Below are 20252 nucleotides of genomic sequence, written 5' to 3' on the forward strand. Positions count from 1 at the left end.
GGGATTGACAAACAGAACAGTTATCTCGGGACCGCATGCACACTTGGACAGTCTTGGACACCATGTTATTACACAATCTATCACATAACAACTGTGCTGATCTGTAACCATTTCTCGTTTTGATCTGCTTATTTAGATTAAAAGAGTTAAAGTAGAGTTTTCTGTTTTAAGAGTCATTCCCTCAAAAGTAGTTTTGTTATTAGAAATGTAATTGTTTTAAGGGGTGGAAAAAGAACCAGAAACGGTGCAAAGGCATCTAACCACCGTTAGGGAATGGTAGCTTTATCAGCAATCTATTAGGAAAAAACATGCTAAAAACATGTTAAAATTTCAACATTCAGTCTTCTTTGCTAGTAGTTTAACAGAATACTACATCTTAACATGAAAATATTTCCCTACTCTACCTTAAAAAAGTTCTTCAAAACTATCATATTGTGACACACCCCTTATGTCTAAAGCCTTCTTCCGGTGAACCATCAATTTTCTTGTCACGTATAGTTCTGTATTTGAATAGGCCATTCAAAAAAAATGTTGACGTTGCAGATTTGTTTGTATGCTTGAACTCCCTGTGAGGTACCAACACATTTGATAAATGTTTCATGGCACAAAATGTTCCTGTTTGGTTTTATCAATTCTGGATAATTTCCCGGGAAGATTGTGTAATATTTTAGATATGATTGTGAATACACTGTTTTCAGTTTCTGGCATGCTTTCTCCTGACTTCTTCACCAATATTTTATTTATTTTTTGGCTGTTTGTCTTCAAGCTTTGTCTCAGTCAGAAGATGATTTATTTCATAGAGTTTTTTGAAAACTAGGTTTCTACATTATGTATTATGACCCGAGTGGAAGTAGTTGTCACATGTTGACTGAACACTGAGATTATTATATTCATTTATTTCAGTCAATAACTGTTTATTTTGAACCAAATTACATATTTAAGTTTATTCTAATTAACGACTTAGAACAAGAACTTTTACATTTCCATGAAACAAAGCACATGTTTTCAATCTGTTCTTTATTTTTAACAAGCAGCAAACAATCAAAATATTAGGTTAAAAACAGTATAAATAGTTCCATGGCAGGTAATCTTGTTAGTTTGAGTTAAATTAAATAAACAAATTAAAAATAATTTAGGTAAAATAGTAACTTTTTTGTGTAAATAATTGAACAAAGTACATTATGTAGACAAATGTTTGTCTGACAATTTCTCTTTCTATAAATAGTTTCAGGTTTGATAACATTTTAAGATTAACCAATTTGGGTTTATTTGCTTTCATTTGGTTTTCTTCACTGATATTGTTGGTTCATCATTTTATGTTACTACTAGATGTAGCTGATGCGTACTTCAAATCTGGACTCCCAAGATAATATTAAAAAGGTTATTACAATGGTTTCCACTTGTTTTCAGGAGTTGAGTTAAAATACATTTTATTTAAACAACTCACATGCACATCTTTTGCTTTTGTTTTTACTTTTCTGTTTTCTATTCTTTACAGGGAATTTGGGAGATGGAAAGTGAACAACTTAGCAGTGGAGAGAAGAGATTTTGTGGAGTCGCAGTTACCTTTAACCCCTGAGTTCATCAGAAATATTCGACTTCTAGGGCGCAGGCCCACTACCCAGACCATCACAGACAGTCTGATAAAGAAGTATGGAACCCACTTCTTATTGACAGCAACACTTGGAGGTAAAAAAAAAAAAGAAAATATTACTGCTTTCCTCTGCATAAGTTAATTGCATTGTTTATAACAAAGCTGAATTGGGAAACGTTGCAGGTGTAAGATTTTTGTTCAGTATGGCAATGATAATATCAGTTGTGATAAATTCAAATATTCCTTACTCTTCTTTTTCATTTGACATTAAGACACTTTCAGCACCAACATGTTGAATTTTTAATGTCATGCAAACTGTGAGCACTTAATAATAAATAATAGCTGACAAATATTGCATTCCAAACAGTCCTTTACTATGGTAATAGTGCACACAATGATTCTGTAAAGACAATATGATATTGTACAACTGTTGTTCAGACATTTTAGGATTCTCAAGTTGAATCCAACTGGATTCCTTTGAAGGAACTATATTCACAGTGAAGTCTTGAAGTCAGTGGTGTTTCTTTGCAAGACACTGAATTGAAAAGTATCCATGATGATAGACAAGATTGTTGTATAGAAGCTATACATCCATAGGTGTTTGAGTATGAGTAGATCAATAAAAGAAAAAATAAAGTAACAGGATTCATTTTTATTTTTCTCCATGATTATCTGGATGTAACTAAACTATACCACTTGAGATGATACTCTTCCTGGTGTTCTGTAGGGAAAGGAGATGGTGATTTACATTATAAGAGTTTACAGTCACCAAAGAACACATCACAACATCATTTATTACCAAAACAGCACATGCATTGTTGTGTGCTTGTAGAAGCTCGGACAGTGTCATACTCACCCAAAGCTTGTTTTTTTTTTCTGTTCTTTTTTCCTTTTTTATAGAATGCTGAATGGTCATGCACTAATGGCTCCCTGACTTTCCTGAAAAAAAGAAAAAAAAAGAAGAAAATAGAACTTTTTAAGATGCCAGAGAGGTCGAGGCTCCTCTCGAAGAGATTTGCTTTTACAAAGCAACACTTGTCAATTACTTCAGACCTAACTCAAAGCTTTGAAAAGGTTGCTGTTGTGAGTGGCTGCACATAATGCAACCATCCCAGGCATCCTGAGCTGATGTTGCCCTACACTCTGGCCCTCAGCCAGTGTGTTAGTGTTATAGACAGAGGAGAATGAGGAGTTTGCCTTGGATATTTGCCCGAGAAATGTCTCTGTGGTTCCATATAGATTGCTTCTGTGTTCAGAAACATATGGACTTAATGAAATTAATAAATAGATTGTGATATTAGGAGTGTGCCCTTCAGCAGTTGAGTAAGAAAAGCAGTTGGCAGAAAAATGATTCGGAAGCATTAACAGTGCATTATAATGAGAAAGATGATGTGCAGTGTCTGAGGAACTCTTAAAGCATAGACCGTCTGCTAAACCCCAGCCCTTAAAGTTATGAAGAGGTGATTGCTATGATCAGTGGCTTCAGATGCAGGGTGGCACAGCCTATCCTAACTGTGCTGAAGTGTCTTTATTCTTTAGAGGTGGTTATGAAGGCTGTGTTGGTGCTTCTTAATGCTTAGAATAATCTATAATTTTGCATGGATCTCCTGAGGCAGAGCAAATTTTGGTTTTAAGGTTAAGCTGTAGATTTCTCTGGGAAAATTACACCACATTTTTGTGGTGCAAATGTTTCTTGTTTGACAGTCCATCATATCACATAAAACAGAAGCACAGTAGGAATTTAATTCCTATGACAAGAGAATGGGACATAGGACTGTAACATGAGCTATGTTCACGCTGCAGGGAAATGTGACCCGAATCAAATCTTTTTGCCCATACGCGAGCCATATCTGTCTTTCTCACAGCAGCGTGAATGGCCGAATTCCGATCTTTTCACCCCTAAAAAATCTGATATGTGCCACTTCCGTATGTGGTGTGAACGTAGCCTTAGACTTACGTTATACCTAGCTTCGGACTTGATTTAGGCTTATAATCTAACAATTTACGACTGGACTCAAACATGTGGTATGTGGACTTGAGTCAGATGAACAATCTTTACCTTATATAATCAGGACTGAGAGTAAGCTAATAAGTGTAATACACTTGAGTAAATTAATGTCTTGGTAATGTTATGCACACCAGTCATGTTATGCACAAATTTGTTAAATGAAAACAATATGTGTAGGGCCTTAGATCCAGGTTTTCAACATGTATGCAAGAAATAATCATTCATTTATTTATTTTTGGGTGTACAACATGGGACTATGTTGCTCACTGTGGGTTCAAGAGATAAAATCTCAGCTCGTATGCCAACGACAGTAAATAACAATCCAAGATAGCTGTCCCTTCAAAAAAAAAAAGGATGCTTTGTTACAATTATTCTGGTATTTAGTAATATTTTCATTCACTTAATACATTGCACCTCGTTCCTTGATTTGTACATAGGTTTTGAATGTAGAATTAGTACATGGTTTCATAAAATGTGCCCAATCCCTGAGATTCAAAGTAAGAAAAAGGGAATCCTTGAAACACTATATAATAGTAAAGTAGTGGAATTTATGCAAACTTGTTAAATGCATCAATAAGGAGCATGCACATTTCTTTCCCCAAATAAAAGCATTTTCTGTGGGATTCAGTCAGAAATTTAACACTGATAGGTATTAACCTAATTCTAATAATTTCCTTTGAACATAAATGTGTCTTTGTATTTTAGTTTTGTAACTTATAACTGAATTTTCAGAATAATTCGCAGCAAATTCTAAGTTTAGTGTTCTGAGGAAGGAAATCTTAATGTGTAACAATATATTTTCTTTTGCTAAATAAAGCTTTCATAAAGTTACAGACTAAAGCCTGTATAAAAGGCTCATTTTGGTCTTCAAAGACACAAGACTTGACTTGGCCTTGTGAACATTCCTGCATGAGACAAAAGAGATCAGATTTAAAAAAAATTATAATTTTAACAACAATAGCAACAGCATGCATAACAAGTATTGTTTTTACCATCAATTTAGATGTTTTCTGTAACATTGTTTGAAGAACTATTACATATCTTTCAAGTATGGAAGAATAGCTTGAAATCCTGAATTCATGTACTGTTTTTCAATACCAATACCAATCAAAAGTAAGATACACTTTTAGCAATATACTTCAGTCAGAAGAGTTTGTTTGACATAACTTGACATAAATTATGTTTATTTTCTATGCAGGAGAGGAGGCCTTAACAATATTTGTGGACAAAAGGAAGTTAAGTAAGAAAGCGGAGGTGAGCGATTACTCGGGTAACTCTTCTACTGTGACTCTAGAGGCTCTGCACCAGCTCGCCGCTTCTTACTTCATTGACAGGGAGAGCACTCTGCGCAAACTGCACCACATCCAGATTGCCTCCACTGCCATAAAGGTAATGCCTTTTAACATTTTTATTTTCATTATACTTAGTGCATTAAATGCAAATACTATCACACTTTCTATACACATTGATCTCATTGACACATTGAAAAAAAAAACTGCACCATTCAAAGCTATACAAAAACCTACAAAGATAGCTGGCTTAGTTTTTGTTTTTATCTCACATCTGGAAATTTTCTGTTTTCCCTCCTAACCTACAGTATGTCTGCATTCATAAATGATATTTGTTTATTTTTACTATCTTGGAACATTTGAGTCTTCTCTTACGTCAAACGTTAAGTGAGTCATCCTAATCATGCAAAGCATATTCAAATTATTAAGAAGAAATAGTGTGCTTAAGGTTTAGAGGACCATTTGAAATAACTTTGTTACATGTAGAGCAAAAGGGTGAGCACAAATAAGCATGATTTTAGAAATATTAAGCAAGATGTGGAGCCAATTACAATGGTATGGTTTTTATCGCAAAGCCACAAAACCAAATGTTTTTAAATTGTTTAAATCTTAGTTGTTTGCTTATAGATTTAGCTATTTTCCTCGAGTAAGTACATCTTGCAGACTGGAGAGAATTCAGCTAATTTCTTGTAATTTAGATGTTAAACATATCCCGTCTTAGAAATATTGATTTAAATCTACACAAATAAAATGAATGTAAATGGTTTTACCAGTTTTATTGTTTGAATTGGTTACATTCAAACTGTTAACACACATTTATCAGTTATGTTTTAAGCAAAGAACTCTTAAGCTTACACATATGAATTATAGATTCAACTTTAAAATCTTTAAGATGGCTACATGTGCACTGTTGTTAATGCCCTTGGCAAAGTAGCATTGAGAGCTAAGTAGGTAATAATTCTTTTCATTTGTCTGCTTGTGATGAAATATGATCATCAGCTGCTTTGAGCACATTGAGTCTGCAGGAAGCACCATGATGAGCACATATGGTGAGGGGAAGATAAATGAGTCCTGTGAAACACGGCTGGTGACAAGTCACTGGCTCCAGTTGTCACCTTCAGGTAGCATGGGTTAACATGGTGACAGAGAGAAGAGCGTCCCTCTTCTCTGCCGTCTTCAGTTCTTCTATTCAGTATCTATTGCTGCAGCAGAATATGAGTCTGATTCTCTATACTTATATCAAAGCTCTGCGGCTCTTGCTAGAATTTGCTCAGAGAACGATGAGTTTTTGCAGTCGAGGTGGGCACAGTGGAGGAGTAGCGGCAAATGCTTTTGTCTGTTTTATTTCTTGGGAATCGAGGACCCTTTCTGTAGCTACAGAGGGGAAGAGAGGATGTGGGGATGTGCTTTTATGGTCCAAAGACAGTCATCTGGCGTGACTGACAGGTGGGAAGGGGAAAAAGCACACATTCACCTTCATAATCACTGGAAAGTGAGTCACAGGGGTGACAGATTCTTCCACACATATGCATCCTTTCCAAAAGGCGTTGACCCACAAGATAGCTGAACAGATTGCAGCTCTCTGCATAAATTTAAAATCTAGCAAGCTGAGGAATGAATTAGAGAGGGCCGATGAGGCATTGCCTTCATGCTACCTCCATGCAAATTGCAAATTGAAGCTCATTTTTGAGGAGTATAAATGCAAGCATCACAACGTGCCTTTGAAATGTGGATTTTCTTTAAGACATGTTGGTACAAAGCATAGTCCGTGATTGGATCTGCTTGTTTGTACAAAGAGTAACGACTTCAGACCTGTCCAAGAGCAAAGTGATGCGTTTTTGTGGCACCTTACAATTTTTGTGAGCTGAATCTTTAGAGATACCTTTACCTCACTCAAATGTTATTTGCCAGTCAGTCTACAAAGAGTGATAAACAAGGCTTCAGTGTTGACCAGGGGGCCAGCAGTGGCCTTTAATATTATCCTGTCATACGGTGGATTGTTTCTGGATTTATTGTGCTCTTGTAATGTCAAACACATTTATCTGTAACCATTCTTTTACTATCAGTTGCTGTTTGTTCTATGAGCAAGCTGATTGGTACATTTAAGAAAATACACAAGTATGTCCATTCACACTTATTGTGAGCTATCTGTTTAATGACTGCACATTTCTCTTCTCATTAGTACTATTTTTCTGACACAACATGTAACCATTTTATTTTACCAAATAGTTTCTGAAATGCACAGTTCACTAACTGTACAGGTTGATGACTGTTCCTGACAATGAAAGGTCTACCCATTGAACATGACATGATGGATTCTTTACATAGAGTTTTCTTTTATGTGACTCAACTAAGTTTAGACAAAATTAAGAGCAACCATTACAACCTCACTAAAATGAAACACACAAACAATTTAAAATTTGGATGTAGCCCAATCAAAGTTTGAAAACCATCTAAAAATCCTCAACGCTACAACCCAAAGTACAACCCATAGTAGTAACCCCTATAAGTCTTCTTTATTAATTTGAAGTATGATAAATTAGCTGTGTCATTGTGTTACCATCTAAAAAAAACAAAACAAAAAAAAAAATACAGTAAATTTACAAAGCTCTGCAATTTTTTTAATATATATTTTTTTTGCACATTTTGTTGTTGCAGTTGAAAGGTAGGAACGGTGATTTTTCTGGCAGTTTCCCCAAGTCTCTTTTTTAAATAACTGCGCATGTGCCAGACAATCTTACCTTGCTCTTCCGCTTTTCAGGGGGATCATTTCAAAAAAGTCTCCCAAATCCACTCTGGTCTTATTTTTTTCTAACGAGGCCCTTCTATTTCTCTCATAAACATGAACGCGGATCACTCCTTGTCACTCTCAGCCATGTTCAAAATATATGGTGAGAGCAGAGGAGCTACAATGAATAGCTAACACAGAAGCTAACCGCTAAGCTGACCAGATACATAAACACTAGAAGTACACATGCGCAGCCAGCAAGCGGAAACTAACAAGGATCCTTCCGGCACTTTGGCATTTAAACTATGACAGCTCCCACATAGATATTTTTTTTTTAACCTCCTTTTCCTGAATACATAATGTATTAACTACTTTCAGAATGGAAGGACTATTTTACCCAGTATAATAAGAAGCATTTTTGAACAGGATTACCAACTACAGCTTTGATTTCTGCACAAAATGTCAGAACGGAAAGCGTTCAGCACAAATCATAATTTCTTCTCAGAACCACATTGCACTCATAGTTCTGTGTTTTACTGTGTCATCTTCATGACAAACAGATAATGCTGGGCTGATAAGACGTCTCTGGGGCATATCGTGAAACTTTGTATCTTTTTGGGAAATTACAGTAAATCTGCAGTAATCTGAACAAATCCATGTCCACAACAAATACCTAATAGATTTATATGGGAGTTGTGCAGTCTTAGTGTAGGTAGCTTTATGGCTCATCTACTCATAATTTAGAAGTTACAAGTTTAATCTCTGCCAACATTTGTTTATTCTTTGCTAAAGCTCATTTTGCATTAATTGATTTAGATCTCTTACATAAATCTAAACCCGATAAAAATTCCCACTAAGCTTTCACTTTTCAATTAAACAAATCCCATTTTAGGCTTCAATGACTAGTTGTAGTTTAAACATTTTTAATATATTTGTTTGATTATAAATATGTGTGTCAAACAAAATTAGATTACAAAGGTAAATCCATCCATAACCCCATAAATAAACAAGGTCCAATGTTTCTAAATAATTAAATATATTTTAAGCAATCACTGCAAAAAAAAAAAAAAAAAAAAAAAAAAATAGCCTTTTGATTCGTTCCTAATTTTCCAAACCTATCCTAATGATGCCTTTGGTATTTATTAACTTACAGATAGGTACATTTTCTGTTTGCATCTGGACCACAATAAAGAAACATGATAACTATCAGATTTTTTTAAATGATCAGTTGTGTGCAGCAATTCAAAACTTCCTTCCTTTAATTTATCAGGCTTTACTGAAGATCACATTAGTTTAACAATGAAACACCTAGGGCCTTTTTTGCTTAAAGTGTGTATCAATAGGTATGTATAATTCATAATCTGATATAATGTAGTAATTTGCATATACAGACAGCTAACAAAAGCTGATATGTTTAACGTTAAACATAAAAAGATTGAAAAAACAAAAAACATCTTCAGTTGTTTTCATTAAGCTATTTGCATCACACTTTTTGTTTTGATCTTTTACTAAAGATTCACTTTCAAATTAAATACCAGTCTATATCTTTAGGAAACTACAAATAAATGGGAATGCATGATTAAACATAAGATGTATAAGCCTACTTAAACATTATAAATAGCATGTAAATTGTTATCATTGTACATAATAGTTAAGCCTCTGCTGTAATTTGGGAACCCTGCTATTTTTTTTATTTGCAATAAAATTTATTTTGTTACTTATTTAAAATATTTTATTCTGTTGTATCTTCTTTTTAGTTAAAAAAAAAAGTCAAACTGTGGCCTCCTAATAAAGCATTTCTCTTTAATTTACCTACAATATCAACTTCTTCTTCCATCATTTTAATTTTGAGATATGAAAGATCAGTGACATATGTTGCATATTTCTGCTTCAGTGTGCATGCATGTGTGACAGCACAGTGCACAGTGCATCAAGATCCAACATCATAAGGTACAAAACACAGAGAGTAGTCTGCCACAGTATTCTTCCCTCCACTTTACCGCCACATCTTATCATATGCCTACATACAGGTGGCTAATAATGTCCTATTAAGCTTTTTGTAATATACCAGAATGTATCAGCAGTGAAAGGCAGCTGCTAAGCAAAGCGGAAATTGAATGTTCTGCTCGTCATTCAATGTTTTTCCATATGGCATATCCTATGGCTTATCAAATAATTCCTTTTATGAATTCAATATTCATGTGGTTTAGAATCCAGCATTGTGTCTCATTTCCTTGCAATCATATAAGCATTAATACCCCTCATAATTCAGGAAAGGATTAATAATGTGACGTAAATATAATATTTGAAGACATGCATTAAAAACCATGTGTTTTTTTTGCCTTGCAAGGAGGACATTTATTCACCTCTTGTATTTTTGTTCCTCTCTGTTAGTTGTTAAATTAGAAGCAGCTTATTAAGGTTTTACATACTTGCAATAAGTAGCCTTTTGAGCTCCTGAGTTTCTGAAACATCTGTCCCTATAAGAGAATGGATAAAAATGTAAAATCAGCTCTCTTCTTGTAGAATGAAGTGAGGAACGGGGCTTTGTGGCAGCAGTCATTTGAAATGTCTTTAATTAAGGGCTTAGGCAATAAAAAATAATAAAAAAATAATCCTTCTTGGCCTAAAATGAGAACCGCAAAGTGCTCCTACAGCTGTTCAGCAGAATCAAAATGTGCTTACTCGTTTCACATTCAAATGTACAATTGATTATGTTAAAATGTCTTTCTTTTAAGAGGAAAGGAATAGCCATTTACATTACCCAAGAACATTTTTTTTTCTCATCAAGCAAAAGTACTCTTTAGGTTAGTAATGCACTTTGCTAAAATTGGTAAAGTGGAGTTGTTATAAATTGCATTTTGTGGTTGTTGTTGTTGTTGCCCAGGTGACAGAGACACGAACAGGCCCTCTGGGGTGTAGTAACTATGACAACCTCGACTCCGTCAGTTCTGTCCTCGTTCAGAGTCCTGAAAATAAAGTCCAGCTGCAAGGTTTGTAAAATTTTAGCCTGATCTTTTGTATGTTTCTAAAGATAACCCATTCCTCTGCATAGTTTCAGTACATGAAGAAAACAGTAGTATCCGTTTAGCATACAGATTTACTGATTTATAGATTTTATTAAGTAAGTTATCAGCTCAGCCAGCATTTTTATGGCCCCTACACTTTCACTGTGACTCCCTACGTGCACATTTTCATGGTGGTACTAAACCCAGCTTGATTTTACAGGCTTGCAAGTGATCCTACCAGACTACCTGAGAGAAGGTTTTGTGAGGGCTGCTCTTAGCTACATAGCCTGCAATGGAGAGGGTGAGTTTGTCTGCAAGGACAACGACTGCTGGTGCAACTGTGATCCCAAGTTTCCAGAATGCAACTGCCCCTATATGGACATCCAAGCCATGGAAGAGAGCTTGGAGAGAATAACAGAGACATGGGGGTTGCTTTATAAAGACTTTGAAGAATCAGGTGAGGAAGTCCTCATAAAAAAGAAGGAATTATTGCTTCCCATCAACCTGTATGCCTCATCATGCTTGCAGAAAATAAGACTTTTGAATATAATTCATTTATATGAGGGAAGGTGGGCATGAAATCAGGTCTTTTCTCTGCACCATTAAACCTGATTGAGAATCCTATTCATATATCTCTCCCTACTCCATGATTTATAGTTGAACAATAATAGCTGAGTAAAAGTATTGAATTCTGGCATGCTATCTGCATATAGCAAATACAAAAAAACTGACATAAACAGACTAGAATAGGATAAAAGCTGAAAAAAAGAAAAAAAAACTTTCAGCTTGGGGCAGTTTACAGTAAGTCTGGAGGAGATTAATCAGCTATAAAACCCATTTATTGCTGGTCCAGCTTTTCCAATCACCGGAGAAACAGAGGTTGAATAGAAGCTCTTAGCACAATGTTTAGTTATTATTGCAGTGCTCGGTCACCCTGCCTTGGCCATTATTACTCAGGTGAAATCAAAATTGATGTCTTTTTATCCGGATTTGCATTATTCTGAAATATTACTCACTGCAATTACCTTCAAACTTTATGTTTTAATTGCTGGCTGTAAAGTGAGGGCAGGAGTGTGTCCAGAATGCAGACACCTAAATGTGCCATAAATGTGTCCTTCAGCAAGAGATATCGCAGTACAGCGCTTTATCCACTGAAGATGCAAATAACTCCTACTACTAAAACAGATAGAGGTTAGGACTAAGGAATCTTAGCATGTGCCAAAAATATAACATTAATACAAGAGCTTTAGTAATAGTATAGTGATGTCATGTTGTCTGAGATGTACCAGTTACTGCAGCCGTACGGGTATGTGTTGCATGGTATTCAGCGTCTTCAGTTGTTTTGCTAAAAAACTAAAATGTCAGGATCTGGGTATCCAAATGTACATCATTTAAATCTTTAGCACAACCTACACAACTATTTGTTTTGCAAGGGTACAACAAGGAATTGTTATGGGATTTAGAATGATAATACCTGTTTATGATGTGGTAGCTGATAAGCCATGCAAGTATATATATATAGCATGTTAGTCTCCACATAGATATATATATATATATATATATATATATATATATATATATATATATATATATATATATATATATATGTGTGTGTGTGTTTTTATTACTGTTTCCTTAGGGTTTCTTTAGAAATAATTTCAATACAATACTAATAGTGAGATTTAAGGCCATATGAATGAGTTAAGTACATAGGACTACGTTGTTCCTATTGTTCTGTTGCACTGTTTTGCTTCATAGAATGTTTGATTTAATCTTCTAAAAATCAACTAAAATATGCCTGGAATAAGAGTTTTCTCATTGGCTTCTACTTTAGGGTTTTCATATTTCATTTGATGAAAGCACAACCAAATCTGGCAAAAAATATATTTTCTACCATAAATGCATATCTTTAATATAAGCACAATTTGGTTAATAAAATTGTGGTTTACTCTTTGTCATGTCGAGCTGGTTATGGCTCTCAGTTTAAGGCTTACAGACAAACATTTAGTTTCAAGGCATAATTTCATGTTCCTCAATCTTTGTCCAAATAGGAAAGTTTCCACATTACCTTTTGAAACTGAATGAAAAATTAGGCCTCTGCTTGTAAAACATAAACAGTGCATCCAGTATGTTTTTATCAGGCCAATCTATTGTTTAAGAAATAATTCATGTTATTTATGGAGGGGTGTCCTACATGAAGAAGTAATAAAAAAGCTACTTCTGAATTTAACTGATAGAAACAAACTGTAAACATGAATGCAGTGTTGCTGGCAGGCTCCCTGTACTCTCATGACAGGGAAATATAAAAAAAAGATGTGTTTTATTTCAATGTATTTTCATCAGTTCAGACATAAATTCTTACAACCAGACTACAAACTTATTCTGTCTTGTCCTAGTTTTCTGACCCTGATAATTTTAATTTTGTTTACTGCATGAACAAGTTCCCACAACACATGTTTATGCAAGGCTCCTATAAAACAAATATGAGAAGACTTCCCAATCATTTTGAAGGTGACCTCCACTGTTCCTTTACTTAATGTTCCAATTGGTGCTAGGAAGGGTCAGTTAAACTAGTATTGCTTTAGTGTACTGTCTGCATTTTTTGTGCAGTTTCTCAATTATTATTTTTTGACAAGTATAAACTTCAAATCCAATTTCACATATCTTGACTAGAGTTTGAAATTCCGACTTAAATACATTCATGAGATACCACAGGTACTCACAACATTATGTTGACAGCTGAAGGAATAGTGCAAATAGTGTTAAAACAAGCTATTGCACACTTCATTAAATACATTTTTAGTAATCTAAAAATGTTGGCAGTCTATATTATGTCTATTTTTAATTGTATTTTCTAATCTCAAATCTGCTGCTGTTACTTGTCAGTCTAGACGTTTCAGCACCACTTTGTCCTTCAGATCTGACTCAAGCCCTGTACTGTTTGCTGGATGCTATTTTCCTGAGTGTAAACACTGTAATGATATTTACCCTGGTGATTGTTGTTGCAGATGAATTTAAGGCCTTCTTCACAAGACTTCCCCAGAGCTACTTCCTGAATGTGTCAGCTATTCAACACTTGTGGTCCTTGGACAGTCTGTTTCAGTGGCGGTATGAGCAGCTTGAGAACAGCATGCGAGTCCTCTCCAGACGAGCGCAGAGAGTTATTTTCAAGCTCTTCAGCCTCAGTAAAAGATGCCACAGACAACCTCAAGTTCAAATACCAAGAGAGCGGTGAGAGTACATTTGTATCCTTTCTTTATGCCTAAAAAGTTTGCTTTACCTTATTCTGCTTGAATAATCCCAGTTTTACAAATGTGATTTAATATGCTTTGGTTATATTACTCTTATCCAGTTTAAACTGTATATATATATATATATATATATATATATATATATATATATATATATATATATATATATATATATATATATATAATAAATGTTTTCTGTTGCTTTTTACATGACTGTCTTTTTTCTCATGCCTTTTCATAAGTTTGACACCAATTTCCCCCCGAGAAGTTGGAAGGGTTTGGCAGTTTTTATGTCATCACCTACAGTACATGAAGTTAGGGCTTACTGTTCTTTGTTTAAAAAGATATTTTTCGGTTGCAGCAAACAAGCTGCTGCTGGTGTGGTGGAATTTCACTTGTCACATTTAGTCTGTGCTGTGTAAAGCAAGCGTAAACAATGACACAATACGGTTGGTTATGAGTATGTTTTCCCCCATAATATTTTAATAGATCTTGTTAATATTATTGCTGTTATATTAAAACTTTACAGTCTAAATTTTATACAATTATTTTCAATAGAAATATTTTTAAACCATCACACCACCATAAATATGCTTAAATGGGACATTTTAGTCAAGCAACTGTAGCAAGGTATTGCTTTCTATACCTAATACAGGTATTTACAAACACTGTAAACAAAGTTTAAACCCATTTTTTTGTTCATGAAGTGACAGTAAATCAAACTGAACCCTTTCTTTTTTGGGTAATTTGGGTACACAATTTATTTTGCCATTTTTCTATATATTTGCTAAATACCAGAATAATAAATACAGATTTGTTTTAGAGAACTGTCTTTAAATACCTTCAAACTCAGAAGTTTACATAGAATTTCTTATTATTTGTTACAATATAATTCGGAAAATATATGATTTGAATAAAACCTTATGGGTATCCTTCAAACTAGCTTACCACAATGATTTGTTGTGTTTTTGGCCAATTCCTAGTTCAGAATGGTCATTAACTTTGTCAGGTCTGTTGGCCACCTAGCTTGCAAACACCCTTTCAGTTTTTACCACACATTTTCTGAGGGATTAAGATCAGGGCTATACAATGGTCACTCCAAAGCATTAACTTTGTGTTGTGCCTTAGCCACTTTGGGAATATTTTGGCTGTTTGCTTAAGGTCATTGTCCATTGGAAAGGCCAATTTGTGCCCGTTTTTTATTTCTGTCTGATGTCTTGATATGTTTCAATGTTTCCATATAATGTTTGTTTTTTTCTCATAATACCATCTACTTTATGAAATGCACCAGTTCCACTAGCAGCAAAATACTAATACAACATTGTGTGTCCACCCCTTTACTTCACACAACACATTTCCTTCTGAACAGTAGGATGGCTAGACATTCTGATGGTGTTTATACTTGCATGTAAATGTTGACCTGGTCAATGTGGTACTATCAGGGTTTTGGAAGTTGTACCAAAGGAGAAAACAGGCTTGTTTCGGTCCACAGTATATATATGATTTATTTTTATCTTTCATAGGCTGTGACACTAAAAGGTAGTGTGTTTACAGTGTTCCAGTAAAATACTTCAACATTTGCTTGTCCATTTAACTGAAATGCTGCAAATTAACCATAACCTTATAAAGCTGTGAGAACATAATTTGGATTTTCTGAAATTGTTTAAAGGCAATTTTATCTGAATATGAATAATAAAAGGAAAAAATCTCTAGAGAAGTTGGATGATTCGGGAATTTGTAAACATAGAAATAAGTTTGGTGACTAACCTGAAAAAAAAAAAGTTTAATGTTAGACAGTGAGGAAATGTTGGATTTTGTGTATTTTTTTTTAAACTTTATGTAAACATACTTTTTTTGACGAAGGTATTTATTTTTAATACACTAAAGGCACTTTCTTCGAGTCAATTTCAGCACAAACTTGGCTATCGTTACCTAAAGCTGTTGTCATATTGATATTGCTGTGATGATGACATTTACTTTATTTTGTTTCATCCATCCAAAATGATTTTCTGACAATTAAAGGACTGAAAATTAATAACCCTCCTACAAGTCATATTGCCTGAACTACCATATTTTTTAGTCTATTAAGTCGCTCAGGAATATAAGTTACCTCCGTCAAAAAATGCATCATAAAGAGGGGGAAAAAAACATATATAAGTTGCACTGGACTATAAGTTGCATTTATGTAGGAATTTATTTCACACAATCCAAGACTAAAAATCTTTAATCTTGTAAAGCAATTTATTCAGTTATACAGCTGCTTCCACAATTGGCTGAATAATATAAACTATACCTGGGAGGCTAAATGGCATAAATTAGCATAACAAGCCACCAACTCCAACCTTGAAAGTTCTTTTCAGCACATTTCAGTGTGACGGCCCATTACGCTTAAAGCTGTCAAGAGTATGCTGATATTAGACCGTGAGCGTAGCGGTGCTACAATTTAAGCTAACAGTATGACACGGATTTTTGAAAGCAACATAAAGCTCACGTGCATCAGCGTATTTGTATTACGCCCGGACAACAGACCTGTAAGCTAGCACTAGCTGTTATTAGCCTCATGGACAACCCAATAACAAGGTTCTCTTTCGGTATGGGCTCTCCATTTGAGCTGCACCACGCTCTGCTGCGTGAACGCATACTGAAACAGCGAAACAAAATACAAATGTGTTCAGTCTTTGTTGTCTATAAGTTGTTTCGATAATTTTGAAACAGTACAGGAGCAGGACATGGTTTTGACAAACCTAGAGTGCCCTCTTGCGGCTATAGATTGTAATGTTTACTACTTGGTTCATGTTGATCAGTATGATTTACCATTTAAAATTTATATATAAGTCGCACCAGACTATAAATCGCAGGAACGGCCAAACTATGAAAGAAGTGTGACTTGTAGTCTGAAAAACACGGTAATCAGAAAATAGTTCAAGCATACCAGATGATAAGGTGAATACAAACACTGTCTCAATAGTCTAAGATTAGATTTGGTAATTTTATTATCATGCAATGTGTGATATGTACTTTGTGTCACACTAATACTGCAGAAATTTGTGACTTTATAAAATAATCTGTGGCAGTTTGACAGTTTGTGTTTTCACTTTTCAGAATGTACTTTTTCCTCTGAAATGTATTTGTGACAAAGTGTTTCTAACATGTTTGTATTGATTTTGTCAATGCTACAAAACTCAGTCAGCTCTTGTGCACTGACACTTCTTAAAATTTAATTTCACCCTGTTAAACTCTTCCAAAATGATTATTTTGTCGTTAACGTCAGTGTTGTTTAGGGGTTCCTGTTTTATTTCTAGAATCAGATCGAAGTTTTAATCAGGGGCTTTATTACTTTTTGGCATCAGTGGTAAAGGTTTATTTGAAGCACGTTTTAACTCGATGAAAAATATCAACGTGTAAAATTAAACTTTCCAGAAACAGAAAGAAAATACCTGTATTAAAGTTGGACACTTGTATGTCTAGGCCACCTCAACCTCTCCCATTGCGATTTAGTGTGTTTTAACAATGTTAGGCTCCCTCAGTGTTTGCTGCTGAGTAAAGACAGTCATTATTTTTATGCCAGAAAGAAGTTACTTGTCAGTAAAACCTAGACATGCCAATGAGAGGGTGCTGAAGGGGTGTTTGCTGAAGGTGATGCATCTAGCCGTCACTGTCAGTCAAGCTACATCGGTTCAGCTCAGCTACCACAGTAATGGCAGCAGCAACGGTGGCAACAGCACATAGATCAACTGGCAGATTAATCTATAGAGGGTTCTTGACATCCACTTCCACTCTCTTCTCTCTCAGCATTCCTGCTTTTTAATTGTTCTGGTTCTCCGCCACGATACAAAACTCACATTAATCACTTATCTGTGCAGCTGATATTGCCATCCACAGCAGGAAGTTTCATTACCAGCTTCTAAAGCATGTTTATCTCAGTTATTACAACCATATAAATTTGATTCTTCTCTTAGCTTTTCTCTCTTCATGGCGATATTCATTCACTGTGCAAAGCCATTTTAAGCTGAATGTTTGCACATTTGCCTGGGGGGGGAGAGGAAGCTCTATCTTCGACGTTCTGTTTTCTACACTTGAGATTAACAAGTGATATGTGATGGATTTGTGCCGCCTCTGAATTACTTCAACAATTACAAACAAATAAAGTCAAAGCAAGGCTTTTGTTAGTGGTATAACACTGTACACCACACTTTTTGCTCTAAAATTTGACCATTAGCCCTGATGATTCATATTGTCGTTCAAATGATGGTCACATCATGATGATGTCACATTTAATGCCACTTAAATTGGAAACCTGAATGTATGAATATTACATGTTTAAATTATTTTGTTTAAATTAACTTCACTGTTGCTTTTACTTGCTTATCTTGCATGGACTGAAGAGCTTATTGATTTCACATACAATGCCTTACAGAAGGTATCCATAAGCATTGAACAGTTTCACATTTTGTCACGTCATAACCATACTTTTGATTGATTTTTGTGTTTTGTGATAGACCAAAAATGAGTAGTGTACATTGGTAATGTCGAAATGAAACCTGTTTTTGATATATTGTAACAAATTACAAGTTTAAAATGTTGGTACATGTTTTAATTCATCCCTCTGAACCGTTCTACTGCAGTCCTTGCTGTATGTTTTGGGTCAGTGCCCTGCATTTAATCAAGTCATCTACTTTTTTTTTTCAATAATTTCCTTGTATTTAGCTCCATTCATTTTCTCATAAACTCCAATCAGCTTCACAATCTGCACTGATGAAAAGCATCCCCACAGCATTATGCTGCCACCTCTATGTTATATTTCGGGAATGCTGCGTGGCGAAATAGTTTTCTGAATGAAGGGGAAGAAATAAATTTTTGTCTTATTCAATCATTTCTTGTTTACATGTATGCTATGTGCCTCTAATTTGCTTCTAAACTATAAACATGACTTCTTGTGGCTTGCTATTAGCAACTACTTTTCCCATCACTCCCCATCACCGTGAAAGTCTGATTATTGTACTGCACTTCCAAGAGTTGTCGTATGGACCGATTATCTTTCTAGATCTGTAGATATCTGCAGCTCCCCCAGAGTTACCGTGGGCCTTTTGGCTGCTTAAATGGTAATTGGCAATTGCATGACCAATTTGGTAGCCAGCCATGTAGTACTAAAAAACTTTGAAAACCACCTATCACTTTTATTCAGCTTCATAAATATATAAAAAAAATTTTGTGTATGTCTGTCATATAAAGTCCAGGATAAAAAGAAACTGGGACTTACTGGTTGTAACATGACAAAATGTGAAAAGTTCACGAGTCATTTCACAAGGCAATGTTAATGTTAATACTCTATAGATACAGTTAATGCTTTTAACTGTATCTATAGAGTATTTATAGTAGAAAATACAATATTAAAAAACATGGGATCTGTAACAAAGCAGCACAATGTGCCGGGTGTGTCTTCTGCAGGTATAACAGTAAACACATTAGTATTGGCTAAGTACCAATTTAACTACTAAAAGGAGAAATAAGTAGTAAGTATTTTTTTTTTCCTCTGTTGCAATGTGTTTGTGTCTTAGGCACATTACTTACTAGTGGCATTAAAACTGTGTCCATATAAAGTCAATAAGCTGTTTAATTGTAATGACCACAGAAATCCTCCTGTTCATTTGAAGAAGTATAATGACCCTTAAGAGTCTAGCTTCAGGGGAGGAAGGTAACAGCACAGACTCTGGTTTAATTCCTAAGAGCAAACTTCACTTCCCCTGTGAATCTATATTTAGTGGTCCTTTGTCCTAACATCCAGTCAAAGTTTTAATAAGGCTGATTTTAAAAAAATATTCTATTTTGACTCCTACTTGAATCTACTTGATGTCTCAAGTACACGAAGCAGAGTCTCATTCCCATGGTAACTAAAACAACTGATTAGAAAAATACATTTATGGAATGAAAAACAAGCTCTTCACTTATAACAGAAAGTAGTTTTAAACATTCTCTTAATAATAGGATTATTCTAATTTTACAAATGTTTAAAATCTTTTCCTTTTTTTCATGAATCATAAGGCACAGAAATACTTTTCAACAGATAAATGCTGTCTATTATTTTTCTTAATAAGTTAACATTTAAAGCAGTGCACCAAGGTAAAAAACAGCAGACATAAATGACAATTAGATGAAAAGAACAAAAATGTATAAGCAGAGAAAAAAAAAAGCTCTTGGGGCTTAGACAGAATCCCTATGTGGAATCATATTCATCATCTAACAATGCAATGGCAAGAAAACTGAAAAGAAGGACAGAAGCAAAATGGGCACGGAAGCAGCTGCAGAATTCAGCCAGAGAAAACAGACGCGCTGACAACTGAATGGGGAAAGACATGATGATAATTGCACAGAGA

The 20252-nt window shown here is 34.8% G+C and overlaps 1 protein-coding gene across 2 annotated transcripts in view; it reads left to right on the forward strand.

Moving 5' to 3' along the window:
- Positions 1 to 20252, forward strand: part of LOC105916645 (BMP/retinoic acid-inducible neural-specific protein 3) — a 75226-nt gene that overhangs the window by 47849 nt on the left and 7125 nt on the right. For both annotated transcript variants that reach the window (XM_036141021.1, XM_012851215.3), the window contains 5 exons: positions 1499 to 1689; positions 4801 to 4991; positions 10507 to 10612; positions 10848 to 11084; positions 13636 to 13858. In XM_036141021.1, the coding sequence (XP_035996914.1) occupies positions 1499 to 1689; positions 4801 to 4991; positions 10507 to 10612; positions 10848 to 11084; positions 13636 to 13858 (948 nt within the window). The remainder of the gene's footprint in view (positions 1 to 1498; positions 1690 to 4800; positions 4992 to 10506; positions 10613 to 10847; positions 11085 to 13635; positions 13859 to 20252) is intronic.

Source organism: Fundulus heteroclitus, chromosome 9 (genome assembly GCF_011125445.2).
Source record: "Fundulus heteroclitus isolate FHET01 chromosome 9, MU-UCD_Fhet_4.1, whole genome shotgun sequence".
Lineage (NCBI taxonomy): Eukaryota > Metazoa > Chordata > Actinopteri > Cyprinodontiformes > Fundulidae > Fundulus > Fundulus heteroclitus.